Source organism: Ascidiella aspersa, chromosome 6 (genome assembly GCF_963924565.1).
Source record: "Ascidiella aspersa chromosome 6, kaAscAspe10.2, whole genome shotgun sequence".
In the NCBI taxonomy this organism is placed as follows: domain Eukaryota; kingdom Metazoa; phylum Chordata; class Ascidiacea; order Phlebobranchia; family Ascidiidae; genus Ascidiella; species Ascidiella aspersa.
In genome coordinates this window covers 1,476,652-1,497,653 of record NC_139452.1, presented here as the reverse complement: position 1 = coordinate 1,497,653, position 21,002 = coordinate 1,476,652, and the positions used below count along the sequence as shown (strand labels likewise).

At 34.2% G+C, this 21,002-nt stretch overlaps 1 protein-coding gene across 1 annotated transcript; it reads right to left on the bottom strand.

Annotated features, from left to right (window-relative positions):
* Positions 1-5,252: 5,252 nt before the first annotated feature.
* LOC146139102 (SCAN domain-containing protein 3-like) lies at positions 5,253-6,583 on the bottom strand. The gene is made up of 2 exons (XM_083391642.1): positions 5,957-6,583; positions 5,253-5,780 (listed from the first exon to the last, which is right to left on the bottom strand). Exons 1-2 carry the CDS (start codon positions 6,581-6,583, stop codon positions 5,253-5,255), a joined length of 1,155 nt encoding a protein of 384 aa, XP_083247768.1.
* Positions 6,584-21,002: the final 14,419 nt, after the last annotated feature.

Sequence of the window (21,002 nt, the reverse complement as noted above, 5' to 3'; positions counted from 1 at the left end):
CGTTTACTTCGGAATATTCAGAAAAAAGAAATTCTGTTCTAGACCTGACAAACAGATATAAAATATTATATTATTTACCATAAAGCTATAACTTGTTGAAAGAATGGCAACACACAATAAGATCTTTAAAAAACAATATCTGAAGCAGAATTATCTATAATACCAATGTATAAGGATCACTGACCTTATGACACTCTATAACTATTCGCACCTGTTTGAAATCTGGGGGGGTTGCCGGTAACATTAATTTTATCCATTTGGATAAAATTAGAAATTGGGTTCCGGTTCAAATAATTAGGGAAGTTTGTGATGAAGTTAGGTTGATATCCTATTCCTAACTGCATTCCATTATTGGTGGCCGCCAAAGATTAACGCCAACATTTTTTTGGAAAAAAAAAGTATACCAAACTTCTGTAAAATACACTCCAGAAATGCTATTTTTCGCTATTTTGATGAATTTATTATGTTTATTTTTTTTTGTAAGTATTATTTTGGGCGCTGGTCTAGAATCCTACCACAACTCGCATTATTTGGGTTAGGTTGCGGGTTAGCGTTTGGGTTAAGGTGGGTCAAGTATTATTATTAAATAAAGAATATAATAATACTTGACCCACCCACACCCGAACGCTAACTCGCACTCTTACTCAATTTTGTGCCTTGATTTCATAACTGTGGTAGGATTCTAGACAAGCGCCTTATTTTGGTCTTTTTTAAAAAGTGTTTTATTTCGACCTTGATGGTTATTATTTCGGCTTACTGCTGAATTGCGATAAAATTAAATTATTGTTATAAAATTTCCTAAATACATTAGATCCCTGGTAATTATACCCATACGACCTGACCAAAATATTTGTAAATCTGGCAAAACTTTCTGTAATCTGGAAATTACAAAATACTTAATTTGGAATGAAGATGATATGGGGTAACACTAATTTATTGTTTTACATTATCATTTATCGCCAACTTATGAATATATTGTATTTTGTGTAAAATTGTTTGTGTTATTAACTTTTCAATTTAGCGTTTAATGTAAACAAATAAATAGGAATTTTGTAAACAACACGAATTTCTGAAAATTGCACCATGTACAATCATAGAATACTTATGATTTTAACCGGTACACGTGAAATGCGTGTTTACTCATGCGTGAAGATGATGTAACAGCTGCAAAATTTGTATTTTGAAATATTTTGTTGCACAATCCGAAATAAGGGTTGCTGTCATGTAAAATTAATGAATGTCTTGCTCAATTGAATACACTATACCCAAACAGACGGCGTAATACGCGAATAAATGTAAAAAATGTAGGTTTCTTTTTATGCCTATATTTTTCTTACCCCAGTACAACGGCTTTGCTAAAAAAGCAACACGAAATATATTAGCCGTGCTTTCCGCATTGACAACATAAAAAAAAAACATTACAACAAACCGCAAAAATATTTGATTGTGACTGCTCGATCCAAGTTAAAGCACTAATCTGAGTTTTGTAGATCAACAGCCTTAATTATTTTTCTCTTATAGTCTACTATTATTGCAGCTTAACACAGGTAAGAAGTTCGTTATTATGCTGCTGAAATGCTTTTATAATCAAATTAAGTTAACAAAAAGCTGATGCAACATCTTGTACGAAACGAAAGCGAAATATTTGCTTGTACCAAACAAAATACCATCAGCTGATGCAACCCGTAAGTAAATATCGGGGATACAGGTTTAGCCGCTGACGATAGTAGATATTTTCTGATATTTCTCTAATCGTTTTTGTTAGACTACGTTGAGGTCGGCGGGGATATCAATTTATAAAACACTTTCTCCATTCTTGTATATATTCTTTATATTACATTTTTTAAATGCATGGTTGTTTTAAAATTTAATGAAATGATCTTTGTTACCAACTAGCGGTAATTATTATCTTGAGTTTCAGTCGGTAGGTGGTTTTAAAGGGTGCGTTTGAAATGACAATCTATCATCTGCTTAAAAGCAATTATGCTAAATTTCATAGATTCAGTGTTTGCAATCTTTGGCATACTTTTTAAAAAACTTGTTTTCAAAATCTCGATTTTTTGAAAACAAGATTTTAAAAAGTAACCTAAAAATATAGCTCATTTTAAAAATATGGCTTTTAAACACACGCAGTTTCGGCTTCATAAAGAAAAAACGACCAAATTAGCATCATAAGTGCAAGAATTTATGCAAAGTTACTGAGATGAATAAGGCAACGATAGCTTGGCGCTTAAGCGCCGCTACCACATGTTTCAGCACTGCAGGCTGCTGCTTAAACAATACAAAGGAACCTGTAACGTGAAATAATGACAAAGTTTATCAACAAACAAAAATGAAAATTTTAATTATTTTTAGCTGTTTAAGTCTCTAATGGGCTCTTCAAAGAGGTATTGGTGTCACGACAAAAGGTTGTCTTCAGAAAGACTATCCACCTGATTGTCCTTAAATCAATAACAAATAAGAGCTAAAGTTGCCAAAATTCCCACTTTTCGTTAAACTTGTGCTTTTTAAAGGCTTTTTAAAGTAATCTTTTTAAAAAAGTTATATTTTATATTGAGATTTGACATGTACAGGTCCTCTAACGTGAACTAAATGCCTTGTTAGCTGAGCTATAGTGTTTTTGTCGTGTCCCCGACATTTTAGGACCACTTTTTTGTCGTTTACAACTAACAAATTTATCAACAAAAAAAATGAAAAAATGTTAGTCTTTTAAGTCTAAAATGGGTTTTTCAAAGAGTAAATTTTCCTTTTTTGGTTAAACCTGTGTTTTTGAAAGGCTTTTTGAATGGTATACTTTGAGTTAAAATGTATTCATACTAAGGTACGATGTGCAAGGCTGCCTAAACAACCGTTACGTAAATACTTGTACAGTGTACTAAGACAAATCAAATGCCTTTGGCCTGTTAGACATTTTTTAACAAAAGTATTACGAAAAGCAAAGACATGTTTAAATATTTGGAAAATTGGATAACTCAACTGGTCAATATTACACTAATATTTGTTTCAAATATAGCACTCTGCCTTGAAGTGAATCACAGTGGCACAAATATACATGTTTTGGCCTGTTAAACACTTCCCTAGTTCAAACGAATTGCAAAAAAACAGAGTCATGTTAAGTGTTTCAAGTTGTCGTGCAATCACGGGGATGCCCAATGCTTGAAAAATCTAGGGCTTAAACAATTTTGTTCGTCATTATTGTATTGAGACCATAGCGTTTAGTTCTGGTTTAATATACCTGGTCACCCTTAGAATACTATTTTTAGCTCGGTTTTTCAAAACGATCAGGTACCAATTTCAAATTTGTTCACTTTTAATATAAGCTGCCAAATCCATTTAGATACTTTGTTTTAATGTTTAAATAGTAAGGTATAGCCTGAACTCAAAGTATTTCATTTATGATTGTGTAATATCGTAATGAGACAATTTCTATATTAAGATTAATTTTGATTATTACGTAATGGAATTTTATTTTCAAATAAATTTTCCGTTCACCAGCCATGGGCAAACTATGGCCCAGGGCGGTTACGGAAGTTTCTAAAACTATTTTAAAATATGCTGATCTCAAACCTAATGGCTTCTAACGAACACGCGTTTTAGGCTTCATTGTTCCTCTTAAGTCTGAAAAAACGGTTAAAATAGCGTGAAAAGGAAGACATTATCGAGCTCTAGGCAGCAACAGCAAAAGCAAAGTTACTGAGATGAATAAGGCAACGATAGCTTGGCGCTTAAGCGCCGCTACCACATGTGAGTACTTCAGCACTGCAGGCTGCTGCTTAAACAATACAAAGGAACCTGTAACGTGAAATAATGACAAAGTTTATCAACAAACAAAAATGAAAATGTAACCATTTTTAGCTGTTTAAGTCTTAAATGAGCTCTTCAAAGAGTTATTGGTGTCACGACAAAAGGTTGTCTTCGGTAAGACTGTCCACCTGATTGTCCTTAAATCAATAACAAAAAAGAAGACTTAAAGTTGCCTAACATTCAACTTTTCGGTTAAATCTGTGCGTTTTAAAGGCTTTTTAAAGTGATATTTTAGAAGAAGTTATGTTTTATTCTGAGATTTGATATGTGCAGGTCCTCTAACGTGAACTAATGCCTTAGTTGACCAGTGTTTTTATCGTGTCCCCGATATTTTGGAGTTAATGGGACACTATTTGGTAATTTGACTTTCGTGTACAACTAACAAATTAATCAAACAAAAAACTGAAAAATTGTTAGTCGTTCAAGTCTAAAATGGACTCTTCAAAGCGTAAAATTTTAAACCTATGCTTTTGAAAGGCTTTTTGAATGGTATTTTTTGAGTTAAAATATATTCATACTAAGGTACGATGTGCAAGGCTGCCTAAACATCCGCTACGTAGATTCTTGTACAGTGTACTAAGACAAATCAAATGCCTTTGGCCTGCTAGACATTTTTTAACAAAAATATTACGAAAAGCAAAGACATGTTTAAATATTTGGAAAATTGGATAACTCAACTGGTCAATATTACACTAATATTTGTTTCAAGTATAGAACTCGGCCGTGAACTGAAACACAGTGGCACAAATATACATGCTTTGGCCTGTTAAACACTTCCCTAGTTCAAACGAATTGCAAAAAAACAGAGTCATGTTAAGTGTTTCAAGTTGTCGTGCAATCACGGGGATGCCCAATGCCTGAAAAATCTAGGACTTAAACAATTTTGTTCGTCATTATTGTATTGAGACCATAGCGTTTAGTTCTGGTTTAATATACCTGGTCACCCTTAGAATACTATTTTTAGCTCGGTTTTTCAAAACGATCAGGTACCAATTTCAAATTTGTTCACTTTTAATATAAGCTGCCAAATCCATTCAGATGCTTTGTTTTAACGTTTAAATAGTAAGATATAGCCTAAACCAGTGGTTCTTAACCTTTTTTTCCCCAGCGCCCCTTTTAAGAGATTTACATCCCACCATAACATAAGGGCTGTAGCCTACTAAAAATAATGCGTGATACAGTGAAGCTATATCGGATTCTGCATTGTAGCGCTGTGCAATTAGAAAATTAAAACTTAACTTGTGAGAATATGGTAAATTTACTTAAAGAAACACATTCACATTTATTATTACTTCAAGGAAATAGGGGCAGTATTTCACTCAGTTCTCATTTACAACATGCATGTGCCCCAAACAAAAAACTCAAAATAATAACCGTAGGCTAATAATAAAATATATATAAACAATGCACTTTGAAAAAGGAGGAAAAATGTATTAAATACATTGTATTTAATGACCATCTTGGGCGTGGTGATAATTTGCTAATTTAATTATATCAGGTTCAATATTTGATAAACAGAGCCTCAGATCACCCCTTTTACATATTTGCAGTCTATTTCTCTGCTTAGTTAAGAGTTGCAAGACTGAACTGAATCCCTTCTCTACCAGGTATGATGAAGGAAATGCTAACATCAATAACTTGTTTTTTTCCCAAAGATGAGGATATTTAACGTGTTCCTTTGTCCAGAAAGCTTCATAGCCAATCTGCTGAAACAACACTTCACTTTCAAAGTCATTTTGCAAGTCTATAAGTTCTTCAACTAGATTTGTATCAGAATTGTTTGCATCAGCCTGAAATGGATTTACAACCCACTCTGGTATTTTTAATTCTTTGAGATCTTTAAATTTGATCACCAAATCTTCTTTCAATGCTTGAAGATGAGAGGAATAGCAGTCTAGATCAGTGTCTGAGAAGCATGAATCATCGGTTTGGTTTTCCTGTAAGGCTTTTAAGCTTGGAAACTGATTAAGTCTAGCCTTAGTAAACAATTTTTGTAGAAATCTAGTTTGCTAATAAATGCCATTATTATTCCCTTTGCTTTGATGAGACACATTTTGGTTCCTTGCAATTTAATGTTGACCACATTTAATTTGTTGAATATATCAGACAAATAAACAACGTCTGCTCTTCTGCTTTCTAAATCTGAACTCACTTTCTGATCCAATAATTTAAACCTAAAGAAATCAATAACAGAATCATAGAGATCATAAAAGCGTTGTAGACATTTTCCTTTTGAAAGCCACCGGACTTGTGTATATAGCAAGAGCCGTTCAAATTCTTCTTCATTTTCCTGACAAAGTTGGCGAAATATGCGGTCATTCAATGAATGGGCTTTGATCTTATTCACTGCACTGATAACAGCTTGCAGGGTACTATGTAATCTGTCGCTGAGATGCTTTGCAGCTAAATGTTGTCTGTGAATGACACAGTGAATTGTAAATATGTCCGGAACTTCTCTTTTGAAATGTTCTATAAATCCACGATGGCGTCCAACCATTGATGGTGCTCCATCGGTGGCACATGCAATAACATTCGAAAGTGGAATTCCTTTCCGTTTAAAGAATTGTTTAACTGCCTTATAAACCGTTAAGCCTTTAGTGTCGACCTCTAAATGTTCAGCAAACAGAAACTCCTCAATAACTTTACGACTGGTATTTATATAGCGCACATAAGCCATGACCAAAGCCTCATTGTCGCGTAGTGTTGTCTCGTCAAGCTGTAAAGAAAACTGTGTTATTTTGAGTTCATCACAAAGTTTATTTTCAATGTCATTTGTCATTTCATCAATTCTGGAAGAAACAGAACTATTGCTCAGTGGAATCAAAGGTGTCACATCTTTTTAAGTGGCCATCATAGTGCTGATGATTTCTTTCACTGCTGGTATAATAAGAGTTTCACCAATAGTGTGCGATTTACCACATTTTGCAATAAGCTTCGATATTTTGTAAGATGCAACAAATCCTTTCTCAACTTCATTTCCGCATGATTTAAATAGTGCTCCAATGGTGGGGCGTTTTTCAAATTTTACTTTCAGATCACGAAAGTATGCAACATCCTTGTTCGCTTTTTCGGGGTGCTTTGCCTTCAAATGATCAATCATTCTCGAAGGTTTCATTCCTTCATTTGTAAAAGTTTGCTCGCATATAAAACACATTGGTAAGTGTTCATTAGTCACAGAAGGAATAACACCATATTTTAAGTAGGCCTATTCACTGGAACACTGGCGACACTTTCGCTTTTGGTTAGGCTTACTCATCTTAGGTTTGGCTAATTATAGTAATAGCAACTAAATTAGCAGTATGCTAAATAATCAATAAACTATACTCTGAAACAACAAATATTTTCTTCTGACTGATTTCTGTTTTGACATTTTCTTCCAGGCTAGCCTACAGCCAGTAGTGATTATTATTAGTTAGTAAGAAAAAAACTAGTTTAAGCAAATTTTAGTTTTAATACTAAAAAATCAGCACAGCTGTGCCTTAAGGCTCTTAACTTAAAAGTCTTAAGGCACATCTCTGCTGATTTTTTAGCAGTTAGTAAGAGTTACACTAATAACCATTATTGACTGACTATTATTATGACCAGTCTATGGACTATTATTATAACCACTCTACTACAAGCCAATGGAAACAATGCCCATTATCAACAACAAAAGCCTTTTTATTATCAGTAACTTGTACCCTTGTTAAACACAATTGTTTCCCTTGTTAAACACAATCTCTATACTATATATAGCTCCTCATCCTCGGTGGATTCTCGCACCCCCAGCAACAGCTACTCGCACCTCTCGGGGGTGTGAGCACCCCCAATCGGGAAGCCCTGTTCTGGCAGAACTACTAAAGCAAATTTGCAGTGAGGAAAATATCGTTACACCTTCTGAATGTAGCGCCCCCTGAATATTTCCGCCCCTCTAAAAGTTAACAGCGCCCACCAGGGGGCGGTAGCGCCCAGGTTAAGAACCACTGGCCTAAACTAAAAGTATTTCATTTATGATTGCATTATCGTAATGAGACAATTTCTATATTAAGATTAATTTTGATTATTACGTAATGGAATTTTATTTTCAAATAAATTTTCCGTTAATCAGCCATGGGCAAACTATGGCCCAGGGCGGTTACGGAAGTTTATAAAAGTATTTTAAAATATGCTGATCTCCAACCTAATGGCTTCTAACGAACACGCGTTTTAGGCTTCAATGTTCCTCTTAAGTCTGAAAAAACGGTCAAAATAGAGTGAAAAGGAAGACATTATCGAGCTCTAGGCAGCAACAGCAAAGTTACTGAGATGAATAAGGCAACGATAGCTTGGCGCTTAAGCGCCGCTACCACATGTGAGTACTTCAGCACTGCAGGCTGCTGCTTAAACAATACAAAGGAACCTGTAACGTGAAATAATGGCAAAGTTTATCAACAAACAAAAATGAAAATTTTAATCATTTTTAGCTGTTTAAGTCTTAAATGGGCTCTTCAAAGAATTATTGGTGTCACGACAAAAGGTTGTCTTCAGTAAGACTGTCCACCTGATTGTCCTTAAATCAATAACAAATAAGAGCTAAAGTTGCCAAAATTCCCACTTTTCGTTAAACTTGTGCTTTTTAAAGTGATCTTTTTAAAAAAGTTATATTTTATACTGAGATTTGATATGTACAGGTCCTCTAACGTGAACTAAATGCCTTGTTGGCTGAGCTATAGTGTTTTTGTCGTGTCCCCGACATTTTAGGACCTCTTTTTGTCGTTTACAACCAACAAATTTATCAACAACAAAAATGAAAAAATGTTAGTCTTTTAAGTCTAAAGTGGGCTTTTCAAAGAGTAAATTTTCTTTTTTTGGTTAAACCTATGCTTTTGAAAGGCTTTTTAAATGGTATTTTTTGAGTTAAAAATATTCACACTAAGGTACGATGTGCAAGGCTGCCTAAACATCCGCTACGTAGATTCTTGCACAGTGTACTAAGACAAATCAAATGCCAGACATTTTTTAACAAAAATATTACAAAAAGCAAAAACGTGTTAAAATATTTGGAAAATTGGATAACTCAACTGGTCAATATTACACGAATATTTGTTTCAAGTATAGCACTCTGCCGTGAACTGAAACACGGTGGCACAAATATACATGCTTTGGCCTGTTAAACATTTCCCTATTTAAAACGAATTGCAAAAAAACAGAGTCATGTTAAGTTTTTCACGTTGTCGTGCAATCACGGGGATGCCCAATGCTTCAAAAATCTAGGACTTAAACAATTTTGTTCGTCATTATTGTATTGAGACCATGGCGTTTAGTTCTGGTTTATTATACCTGGTCACCCTTAGAATACTATTTTTAGCTCGGTTTTTCAAAACGATCAGGTCCTAATTTCAAATTTGTTCACTTTTAATATAAGCTGCCAAATCCATTTAGATACTTTGTTTTAACGTTTAAATAGTAAGGTATAGCCTGAACTCAAAGTATTTCATTTATGATTGTGTAATATCGTAATGAGACAATTTCTATATTAAGATTAATTTTGATTATTACGTAATGGAATTTTATTTTCAAATAAATTTTCCGTTCACCAGCCATGGGCAAACTATGGCCCAGGGCGGTTGCGGCCCGCCAAGCCACTTTGTTCGCCCGCATCTCATTTTTCGTAAAACGTTTTTAGGTAAAATCATTCCTTTCGATTTTTTCTTAATGTAGCCCAAAACCGATTAGGTGAATAAAACACACTTGTAACGTATCCTAATCTATTGGTTTTCATTAAGAGATTTTGTTCTACTGGTTTTACTGGCAGCTTCTCAAAACATATTACGATCTTTTATTTATATGACATCACAACTTTCACCAATCGCACAATTGAAATTTAAAAGTCTATTTGTTAGACTTCAATATTATTAAGTTATTTAAATCAAATGTTTCCTACGACCATACTTATTTCATTATTAATAGGATTAAGAACTTTCTTTTGAAGTAAACAAACATTATCTTTTTAGACCGCGCCAAGTCTAGTTGTCCGCCAAAAGTGACTTTGATATTTCAAAGCTTCGGCACCGAAAAATTAAAGCTTGAAATGGCGACCTCTCCTTTACTCATTTTTTCGTCATTTTCGCTTTAATTTAACGAGAGAGGAGCCTATAGTCTTGCTCGAGGGTGTTTGTTTTACGGCTGATACCCTAATTTACCTCGGAAGCATGCTGTGTTCTACCAGGCGCGTTCGCTCGTGCAAAATCGTTCAAACAAACTTCAAACGTCGTACCGGTTGTTATGGCTCGTTAGTCGCACATCTAACGCTCATTTGCTGTTTGGTGCAAAGAATTCGGGCAAATATTGAGCTTTGGTGCAAATTTGAAGGTTTGCTTGTAAAGTCTGAATGTTGTGAAAAATCTAAACAACTTTTGGAGTATTATTGCTTTGGAATAGTTTTAACTCGTAAAACAATTATTGAAAAAAGGCTATTTTTATTTTATTATTTCATACATTGTGAAAAACTCCGTGTGTGCTAAACTTTGGAGTGTAATGGCTGGAGGTTGTAGTTAGACGTACAATGAATATCAAAGCCCATACAGAATAGCATTTTGAACGTTTTAAATAAATCTTAAGATAATGGCTGGAGGTTGTAGTTAGACGTAAAATGTTGTAAATAGCACTTTCCGAAAGTTTTGAACAAACATAATTGATTTTCAATTTCAGCCTATTTATCAAGTTACAGGCTTGCGTTTTAGTAAAAGGATCATAAAAGTGAGGCTAGCCGATTAGCGCAACGAAGTATAAAGGATTTGAAGGCAATTATGATATTTAACGCATCATCCGAAAGAAAAGGGTTCCTCAAACGTGAAAGCAGCTGGGTGGTTTATGTAGATGAAAGCAATGACTTTGTAGCACTGCTTCCTGACCCTGGTTGCGCCAAAGTTTCACTTACGTTTTGGGAAGCCGCCAAACGTTGTGTGGCCGTTTGCTTAAGTTGGGTCGCTTACTGCAGTAGTTCACATGGTTAGGTTTATTGAGGTTCTGAGCAAGATTTCTTCAAAAATTTTAAAAAATATGTGAAAGAAGTGTAAAATAATAGCTCAAAATGAAATTCAAATTCGTTTATGTTCTTGTCTTAATGTTTTGTCCCCTTAAAGCCAATGCTTCCCAACCAGTGGGTCGCAAAGCATTTCGAAATGTTATAGTTTTCTACTAGATCGGGAAATTATTGCATTACGTAACATTTATGCAACAATGTAACAAATACGTAACAGTTAGATGTGTTGTGTCGCATTAACTATTTCAGTAGCCCACGAACGCCGGTAGTAAAGATGCAGGTTTCATGTAAATGTTAATCTTATGTCCTCATTATTTTTTTATGGTCGTTTGGTCATATCTCATTGTGGGTCGCACAATAAAACTTCCATTAAGTGGTTCGCTAACAAAAAAGTTGGGCAGCACTGCCTTAAAGCGTATGAAAAGTTCCGCAAAACAAATCATGTCGCCAAAGTTTCGTCGTTATACTTCCGCTTAATATTTGGGTCGCCTCGGGAAAAAATGGAAACTCTTACCTTACCAAGATTTTACGAAACATTTTACTTTTTACGTTTTTTTCCGACTTTTTACCTTTTATTGACCAATTTTACCACTATTCAAATAGGAGGTCTAAAACAGTGTTAATCATGTGAATGGTTCACCCCATCAGGGTGAATACAATTTTTGCAGGGGTGAACCAACCAAAAGGGGTGAATAAGGGTGAACCGTCAAAAATGGATGATAGCTTGCGAGCAGGGCGGATATTTCGGGTGTTCAACCTGTTCAGTGAACATGTGAGAATTTCAAAAAACAAAATCAATTCTAAGTTTGAATGAAATCTGGAGATAGATGCTAGAGGTTAACAAAACTAAAAAAGTTTAAGAAGCACTGGTATAAAATATAGCTTAAGTGAGGCTATAACAATTCTTTATCTTGAAAATGAATGAGAATGTTTTACATGCGTAATAGAGAGAGAGGGGATTTTGCGGTTTACAGGAAGTTATTCAGTATGTTTTTGTTCTGCATGAAATGTTAGGGCTTATCGATGCTCGATCTTGTATTCAAGTGTGCAAAACTGTGCAGTGTGCATTCGTGTATTTGAATTTTATAAACTGGTTACAAATATAGACTGTAAATGTCCTTTTACAATTACAGAGCTGTCTTTGATTATTATATAGGAGTCAGTGGTTCCGAAACTTTTATGACTTTCGGCACTCAGAAAAACAGATATATTGCGGCACCCTAATACAATTTTCCTTAAGTAGCTTAATGCAATATCACGATAATCGAAAATGCAGAAATTAACTCAAAAAAATAATATATTTAATTTATTTTACCCAATTTGTACACAGAGACTTAAACAAACAGCAAATATATTGCGGCACCTATGGCGTTTAACCACTGTTGCAAGTAGACATAAACTAAAAAAAAGGGAGGTTGAAAACGAGACTCAAATAATTTGCAATTATACATGTTATGGTCACCTTTAAAAAGGCAATCCTGTCAAAACAGTTGAATCAGTAAAACGTTAGTCCTATTTGGGGGGTTATATTTATGTTCTCAAATAAATCGTTTTATATTTAAAAAAGCCATTTTAAAATGCATAGGTCCACCTGAAAAATGGGAATTTTACTCATTCAAAACCAAATTAGGACTGAAGCGGGTTTCAATTATCTTGAATTTGTCAAAAATGATACTTTATCAATCTAAAAGAGTCACTTTTGCAAAAAAAAATTGATCCCGAACCGCACAAGAGCTTCTTGCCCCATGATTTATTCCATATTTTTAGTTATACGCTAAAATTATTGTCTGAACAAGGTTAGTTCACGGTACAGATATCTACGTAGCGGATGTTTAGGCAGCCTTGCACATCAGACCTTAGTATGAATATATTTTAACTTGAAAAGTACAAAAAGCCTTTTAAAACAGGTTTAAATAAAAAGTGGAATTTTGGCAACTTTAACTCTTTGAAGAGCCCATTTAAGACTTAAACGGCTAAAAATGGTTAAAATTTTCATTTTTTTTTTGTTGATAAATTTGTCAGTTGTAACCGACGTCAAATTACAATAAAAGTGACCCCAAAATGTCGGGGACACGATAAAGCACTAGCTGAGCCAACAAGGCATTTAGTTCACGTTACAGGACCTGTGTTGGCTGGCGGCTGGTTGAAGCCTTTGTATTGTTTAAGCAGCAGCCTGCAGTGCGGAAGTACTTGCCAGTGGTGGCGACGCTTAAGCGCCAAGCTATCGTTGCCTCATTCATCTCAGTAACTTTGCTTTTGCTGTTGCTGCCTAGAGCTTGATAAAGTCTTGCGCTTTTTCACGCTTTTTGGGCTTTTTTTGCAGAATTCAGCGAGACATTTATGCCGAAACCGCGTGTTCTTTAGAAGCCCATAGGTTTGAGATAAGCATATTTTAAAATTGTATTTAAAAACTTGTTTCAAAATCTTGCTTTTGCTGTTGCTGCCTAGAAACAAGGTCTTGCTCTTTTGATTCTATTTTGGGCGTTTTTTTGCAGACAAAAGAGGAACATTAAAACTGTGTGTTTTAGAAGCCCATATGTTTAAAATGAGCCATTTTTTGGGTTACTTTTTAGAAACTTGTTTTCAAAACTTGCGTTTGCTGCTGCTGCCTAGAGCTCGATGACGTCTTGCGCTTTTGAAGCTATTTTGGGCGTTGTTTTGCAGACTTAGGCGGAACATTAAGCCTAAACCGCGTTCTTTAGAAGCCAATAGGTCAGCATATTTTACAATAGTTTCAGAAACTTGTTTTCAAAATCTTGCGTTTGCTGTTGCTGCCTAGAGATAAAGTCTTGTGCTTTTAACGCTATTTCAGGCATTTTTTTAAAAAAGACTAAAGCGGAACGTTGTGTGTTTTAGAACCCTATGGGTTTAAAATAAGCTATTTTTAAGTTTTTTAAGTTCCTTTACTATTGCCGGCTAGGTTGCTTGCTTCAAATTTTATGGGCGTTTTACGGATGTAGCCTGAGCGAAACATTTATCTTACACGGAATATACTAAAGTATTAAGAGGTTTCAGGCAATCCACTTTTTATTATTTGGTTTAATTACTTAAAAATCAACCTCCAAGTCTTGCTTAAGTTCTTACCTGCAGTTTTCAGAATAAAATGTTGAAAGGTCAATAACTTCGATGGAAAAGCTCGACAAATTGGATTGATTCTGGCTAGCAGAATTTCGTTTTTTCAATTAATTGTGAAGTTGTTCCCAAAGTTCTTGCTTTAACTCGGCCGATTGCCGTTTCGGGGTGTTTTTTTCGGCGATATAAAAATAGTGGGTACGGGCTAATTTTAAAATCTTGCTTCGTCTACGGTCTAAGAGTTTTATTCGTTAACTGAATGTGTTAATGCTTTAATTGAACTCATGGAAGATTTTAAACGTATTTGGCTTGATATTCATAAAACTTATAATGTCCTAAATGTGTGAAAATGCCACTTTAGTCTCTTGTATTTCTCAGCTCAGTGCAAAGTTTTAGCAATTTTATTTGGTCACTGACGGATAGAACTTTCACTTGACGTTGACCTTTTCTCGTGTTTACTTAGAATTTCGTGCTTTTGTTAGCCTTGGCAGTTTTTCAGCAGTTTTTCAAAAGCCGGAAAGTAAGATTTTATCCGCTTCCTTTGTTCAGTTTTCGAATAGCACGGATTGCACGAATTATAGCACGAAGCGCTAGAAAACGATTAAATAAGCCTAAGCAAAAGTCTTTTAGGATTAATTTTATAGGATTAACGCTTTGCAGTTTAGACAGACACTTCTTGCAATTTGTTTATTGGTCACAAAACAATAGCTGGAGGTCTTATTGGTGTTTGTCCTTAGCAAAATTTAAGCTTTTAACAGCCGTACGTTTTATAATCCTTGCTCTTATTTTGTGTCTACACCCCTTTTTAATAGGCGTAGTAACGTGTAGGTCGTTTACTAGATTGCTGTGTTCACAAAAGTGTAACTACAAGTTTTAACTTAAATCTGCTGGTGAAATTGACAACATAATTATTTTATTTGTTTAATAAACTCTAACTTAAAGTTTTGGTGGAATACATTAGCTTTGTTGCTAGGAACTTTAAAACTAGTAAAAAAAAAAGATTGTAAAAAAGGCTTGTAAAAAGATAAGAATATAAAAGCAAAGATTTAATGACCTTTATAGCGTTTATGCTTAGTGATGTACTTTAACAATAAAAGCTAAGCTCAAATGTTGTAGTAAGATATAAAGCACATTAACAAAAACATTGCATTGTGTGAATATTCGAAGACAACAATTAGTATTAGTGACGTCATAAAGGTCGTAGAACGACAGGACGCAGTAAGGCCAGGAATAAATAGCAAGGTGGTAATATAAATAGGTCAATATTTCTGAGCGCTACAAAAACAACCGTTTTTTGCAAGATTAAGCGTTTATTTTGTTAAACCTCTTTTCAAGGTAGTTCTTAGGCGAAATTTCTTATTCTATTTAGATGGCTAATACATAACTAATCCGTTTTAGTAAAACACGTAAGGTCCATATTAGAATAATTTATGTTTACAAAGGGGTTTCAGCCTAATGTTTGTTGAAGTTGAATTTATCAAGTGTTTAAAATTAGTTTATAAAGCGTTTATGGTCTACTAGAATCGGGGTTAGGGTTAGAGTTTGGGTTTAAGTGGGTTAGGCATTAATATTGAATAATATATATAATAATACTTGACCCAGCAACTCTGAATCGCTAACCCGCATCCTAACCCGGAAATAATGTGCGTTGTTTAGGCCTAATATTTGTTTGAATGCTGTGGTAGGATTCTAGAGCAGCACCAGCGTTGTGGTAGGATTCTAGAGCAACACCAGCGTTCTAATATTTGTCCAAATTAAGTTTTTGAAACGTTTCAGGCAAATATTTGTCCAAGTTATGTTTATTAAGCATTTTGAGACTGATGAGTCCAGCCTACCGAATGGAATTTATGTTGTTTTTTGTAAGTTTTGCCGCATTACTCTCTGTCAAGGTTGTTTTCTTAGACGTAGCCGTAAGCGCCATATAGTCGTCTAAAGTTATTGTGTCGGGGTTTGCGTTGGAATAAGGATGGTTTTGAAAAAGACATAGTACAGTCACTGAAACCTAATCAGGTTTAGGGAGTCATTTCATCAGATTAGGCATTAATATACTATCAGCACGCATGGAGAGTTAATCAACGAGATTTGGCCATATAACAGTGGTTTTATTTTTTCTTGCGATGACTTTGGAAACGTTTATTGGACTTGCGTCGCGCAAAACGGTAGCAGTTTTAGTAAGTGTATCCTTCTTTTCTGCCGTCTGCCTCCGCAGTATATATATGACATATACTTGAATCAATTCTTTCTAACAATGTTGAAAATAAATAAAGAGTTATTTGAAAGGTTTAAAACGTTACCTATACTTCTGTGTGGGCTTTGGTGCTCTTTTTGATATAAGTTTTAGTAGAAATTATTGACTTATTGATTTTTAGGTGTCTGAAAATCATAATGACTTGCTGCAGTTTTTTAAGGTTGAGTTAGAATGCGCATATTGAGGGACAATAGTTTTTTCAGGTCTTTTTAGACTCCTTAAAACTATTCAACCGACCAGAGTTTAAGAAGGCCAGCTAAAACTACTTAATGCCCTATGCACGAAATGTCGAAGTTTTGCAAACTTTAGTTGAATCGCAAATTTTTCCCCAATCTCGTTTCTTTTTGCTATATATGCAAATAACCACGGTTTTCTTTGAAAGATCCATGCAAAATTTCCGGAATGACGTCACAAATTTACGTCAAACGTGACGTCATAAAAGAATTATTTTTAAGAACAACTGTTGATATATAATGCGAATCCAAATATATAAGGACTTGGGTTTTTACCCAAAGGGTTAAATCAGTAAGTCACGCATAAAGAGGTATTTAATAAGGTTTGGCAATATAACAGTAGTTTTCAAACTTTTGTTTCTTGCGACGCCCTTGTAAAAGTTTGTTAGCCTTACCACGCATTAAACGATAGTGATTTTGGTAATCTAAAAAAGAAGCAACTCTTGTTCTCTATAATACACGGATTTGTTTTTGCCTCGTGGTAATTCCAGTTGTGCGTTTATCATACCCCAACGGTCGTTAAGCGTTTGTTATTTCACCCGTGAAATAAACCGCGGAATGTTGGTGGCCTTACAGCACTCCCGAGACAAATCCAGTAAAAAGTTGTTTCCAAAAGACAATATGTGACGTAATTCGCGCTGGGCTTTAAAGTTTGTAGGTGCAAGGCCAAACTAAGTCAATTGAGCTCATATCAGCTTTTTGAGGTGTTGAATCAGCAGTTACATGGTGTTTTACAGTTTGTAATAACTTAAGGTTGAGCCAATGACTTGAATTAACTGGTTCTAATTATGACTTGGCCATCTATTTATTTAAAAAGAATTGACTTGGACTTGCGTTATTTTGGAAAAGTCATTTCAAAATGTAACACTGGTTATGATGCCGTATTATTTTACTGAGCGTGTGCAATATTGATTGATATCTATTATGTCCCAATATTTATAAACGAGTTTCTATCTAGAATGAATATTAAAGCCCGTATAGAAGTAGGTGGCATATTTTTCAAATTTTAAGAATGTTGCCTGAATAGGCTTTTAATATTTGAACTCCAACCTCTATTTATTATGCTCCAAATTTGTTATATCCTCCACAGGAAGTTATAATTTTTAATAATACAAAATTATCTAGTGTTTTACAGTTTTTACATTTTCTATTTGACAAAATAAATCCTAAAATTAGTATTCGTTTCGGGGTGCTTTTGTTTTCTGAATGGAGTGAAAATTATCCTGGTGTCAGCTTAGAAACGTTAAGAACCACTAGTAGTGGCCAATTCACATTTGTCGGCAGAAAAGGTTTTTCTTATAAAGGCAGTTTTCAAGTTGCTTTACAATAAGTTTTGTGTAAAAAAACGATAAAAAATACGTTGCTTCCATTTGTGCCTTACTTAGAATAAAGTTTTGAAACAATAAGAAAGATTTGCAAAAAATATAATTAAGTATATTACACGGATTGCTAAAAAAAGAATTAAACTAATTTGCTAAAAATAAACAAAACTCTAATATTACAATTTCTCAGCTGACTAAGATTGTTAAAAAAGTGGGCTGACGTATTTTTAATATTGGTGAAATCTTGTATATTATACATTGCACGTTCATAATACATCGCAACAGTTGCGTCATACGAGCGCTGCTGGTGTACAATACAAAAGACAACATTGCTCAGTAATTATACAATCGATCCATGGAAAGCTAATTAACTGCTTTTAACCAAGAAGAAGTAATTGTTTCATCTTCTGAGTTTTGTACACGAAGCGAATCGATAGAAATCAGCAAAGACATTAGTTGGTTTGTGGCAAGTGAAAATAATTAGGAAACGATTTTGTTTCGGTGCTGGGTTGCGAATAAATTAATGAAGCTGGAAAGAGGATAATTTGCCAGTTGTTCAGAATACGGTTAAAGAGTCAGTTTTTATTCCTTTTTACTCTTGTTTAAATTTCATTCATTTGCTTGGACAGTGTTTCTTAATTGTGTCGGCGTTTAATTTGGTTGGGTCGCCGGCTACACTATAGTTCACATAGTTAGATTTATTGAGATTGATTCTGAGCAACATTGATAGAAAACTTAAGGAAATCGTTTCGGAGGAAAAGAAGAATCAGTTTTTTGTGTTTTATTCCTGCTTGATATAATTAATTATGTTTTATATCTTGTTATATTTAGTTAAACGTTTTTTTTAACTAAAAATTGTGTCGCGTTCGATTTGGTTGGCTCGCCGACTAAAGTACTTTTACGTGGTTGGATTTATTGAGATCGCCCCCAAGTAAGATTTCCCGCAACATTTAATAAAATAGAAGCAATACGAAGGGATGGAAGTTGGGTGTTTAGTCACGTTAGGCTCACAAGTTATAGGTGAAGACAATTCGATCGGCATATCTTAGTTTCCTATTTGGGTTCCTGCGAAAAAAAAAGTTACAAATCACAAAGGCTGTGTTATTATAATAAAATAATTAAAAAACTCGGGGTTGTGTTATTATATCGGTTCATATCCTGTTTTTCGTCGTATGCATAGTATGTTTTATTGTGGTAGCTTAAAATGGAATAAGTTTTATAAAGTCTGTGGTATAAATTAAAGTGTTAGGTGCATTACTGCTTGATTAAATGTAATTAAGTGGTACTTAAAATACGCATGCCTGAATGAATGCCTGTGTTTAGCAAAGATAGATTATTTTCTAAAAATACAAATTGTTTTGCGGCATACTTGAGTATCTTTCTAGGCGTGGTGAGATAACTAACCACGGGGGTGGTTTTTAAACTGAATGCTTAGGAGATTCCTTGCACTGCCGAGAAACTTATTGTAATGTTGTTGCTTTTATAATAGGTTTGCAAGCATGTGAGACTTGAATTTACACTGACAATTACTTAACTATAATAATTGTCTTTCTGCGTCAGTCAGTATAGTTTACTCAGTATAGTTTATCTACTCAGAATCAGTGCCTTACTATGTTGACATTGAATGAAGAGCTATTCGAAACGTTCAAAATGCTACCTACTTGTGTATTAGCTTTTATATAGATTCTAAATCTAACAACAACCTCCAACCATTATCTTGAGATTTTTTCGAAATGTTCACAAAATACTAGCTATACTTCTGTAACTCTTATTCGAAACGATTAAAATGCTACCTACTTTTGTGTTTGCTTTGATATTCCTACGCATAACTGTGAATGTTTATGATGTTTCCCTATTGCTATTCCGTTTAATAAGGATATTTTTGGTGATATTAGTATAAAATGATAGCAAGTATACAAAGTATTTTTTATATTAAGTGCGCCCCAAGGTTAAACAGTTTGAGAATAATATTGCTCTAGAAAGTTAAGCTAGTGAGACTTACTGTTAGAATCATAATTTAAAGCCGTCATATTTTCAAAGAGTTTAAAACTATTATGAGGGTTTTTACCAGTTTCGTTAAATCCTAATGACATGTGTTTAAACATTTTGTAGTTGTACATTACTTGCGTATTAGTATAAGTAGTCCTACTACAAATTTGTTGTTAAATTACAAGGTAAATTAGTGTGCTGACGTTGTAGAAACCATCACTTAAGCTCGGCACTACTATATTTAAAGCAGTACTCTTAACGTTCACATAGCGCCCTAATTTTACTGAGAAATTATGTTTGTGACGATAATGGGGTGCGAACAATTTACACATGCAACTTAATCACAATGCGAAACTTGTGCGTCTTATGAAACTAAATTATCAAGTAAAAATAAATTTAATCATATGAGGTTATTTGCGCAAACAAATTAAAATAGCGGAGTTGGAATGGTATGGTCTAGTACTCTAGTGATATAAAGTTTTAAACGTGTATAGTTGTTATTTTGAAGCATATAATGGCTGGAGGCTGGAGTAAAAGGGAGTAATAATATCAAAGCCCATACATAAATAGGTAGCACTTTGAGCGTTTTGAATAACTCTTATGATAATTGCTGGAGGTTGTAGTTAGATACACAGAATTACGTTTAACTTGGGCGTTGCGAATAACTTTTTATTCATTTCCAAAAAGTTGATATTTTGTTGTCGTCCTGGTAGACATAGGATTGGCCAAACCGCGGCTCTTCAACCAGTTTTATTTTGCTCTCTGTTCAGGTTATATTTCAGTTTTTATGGTATCTATGTCAATTCACATGTAAATACCCTTTTCTTTCAGACTGACATAACCCTTGGTTAACCGACTGATTGCGGTTTAAGGTTTTCCGAAGGCCACCGCTGTAGTGATGAATGTGTGCTGTTGTTGTAGGTTATTTGAACATGAAAATGTCCTGATTAGCATAAACTCGGAGAATAGACTTATTCATAATTGGTCTTCGAGCAACCTATCAGCCTATTTTACATTTCAAGAAATTACATTTACATCGCGAAATATGTTAGTAATGAGTTTGTGCACTTTTCTGTCTGTATTCACAAGGTCGTTATTTGGAAATTTAACAAATGCGGATACTATAAAATAGATATGAATACTTATTTTTAGTAATTTCAAACTTTTTGTCAGACGTATAGGAAGGTGTGTAAGTAAGAGTATCGTAATGTTTAAAATAAGTCATTTGTGAAATATCTTAGGTCCAAGTCGGGTCTTCTCAAACATTAAATCAAAAATAAGTAAGCTAATTGTTTTACGTGCACAAATAGAGGTAAAGATTAATTTCTTTA

Coding starts and splice junctions, on each gene's coding strand:
- LOC146139102 (XM_083391642.1), bottom strand. CDS start 6,583: ATGACAAATGACATTGAAAATAAACTTTGTGATGAACTCAAAATAACA. Junction 5,781..5,956: donor TTAAATTATTGGATCAGAAA/GTGAGTTCAGAT, acceptor TTGTTTACTAAG/GCTAGACTTAATCAGTTTCC.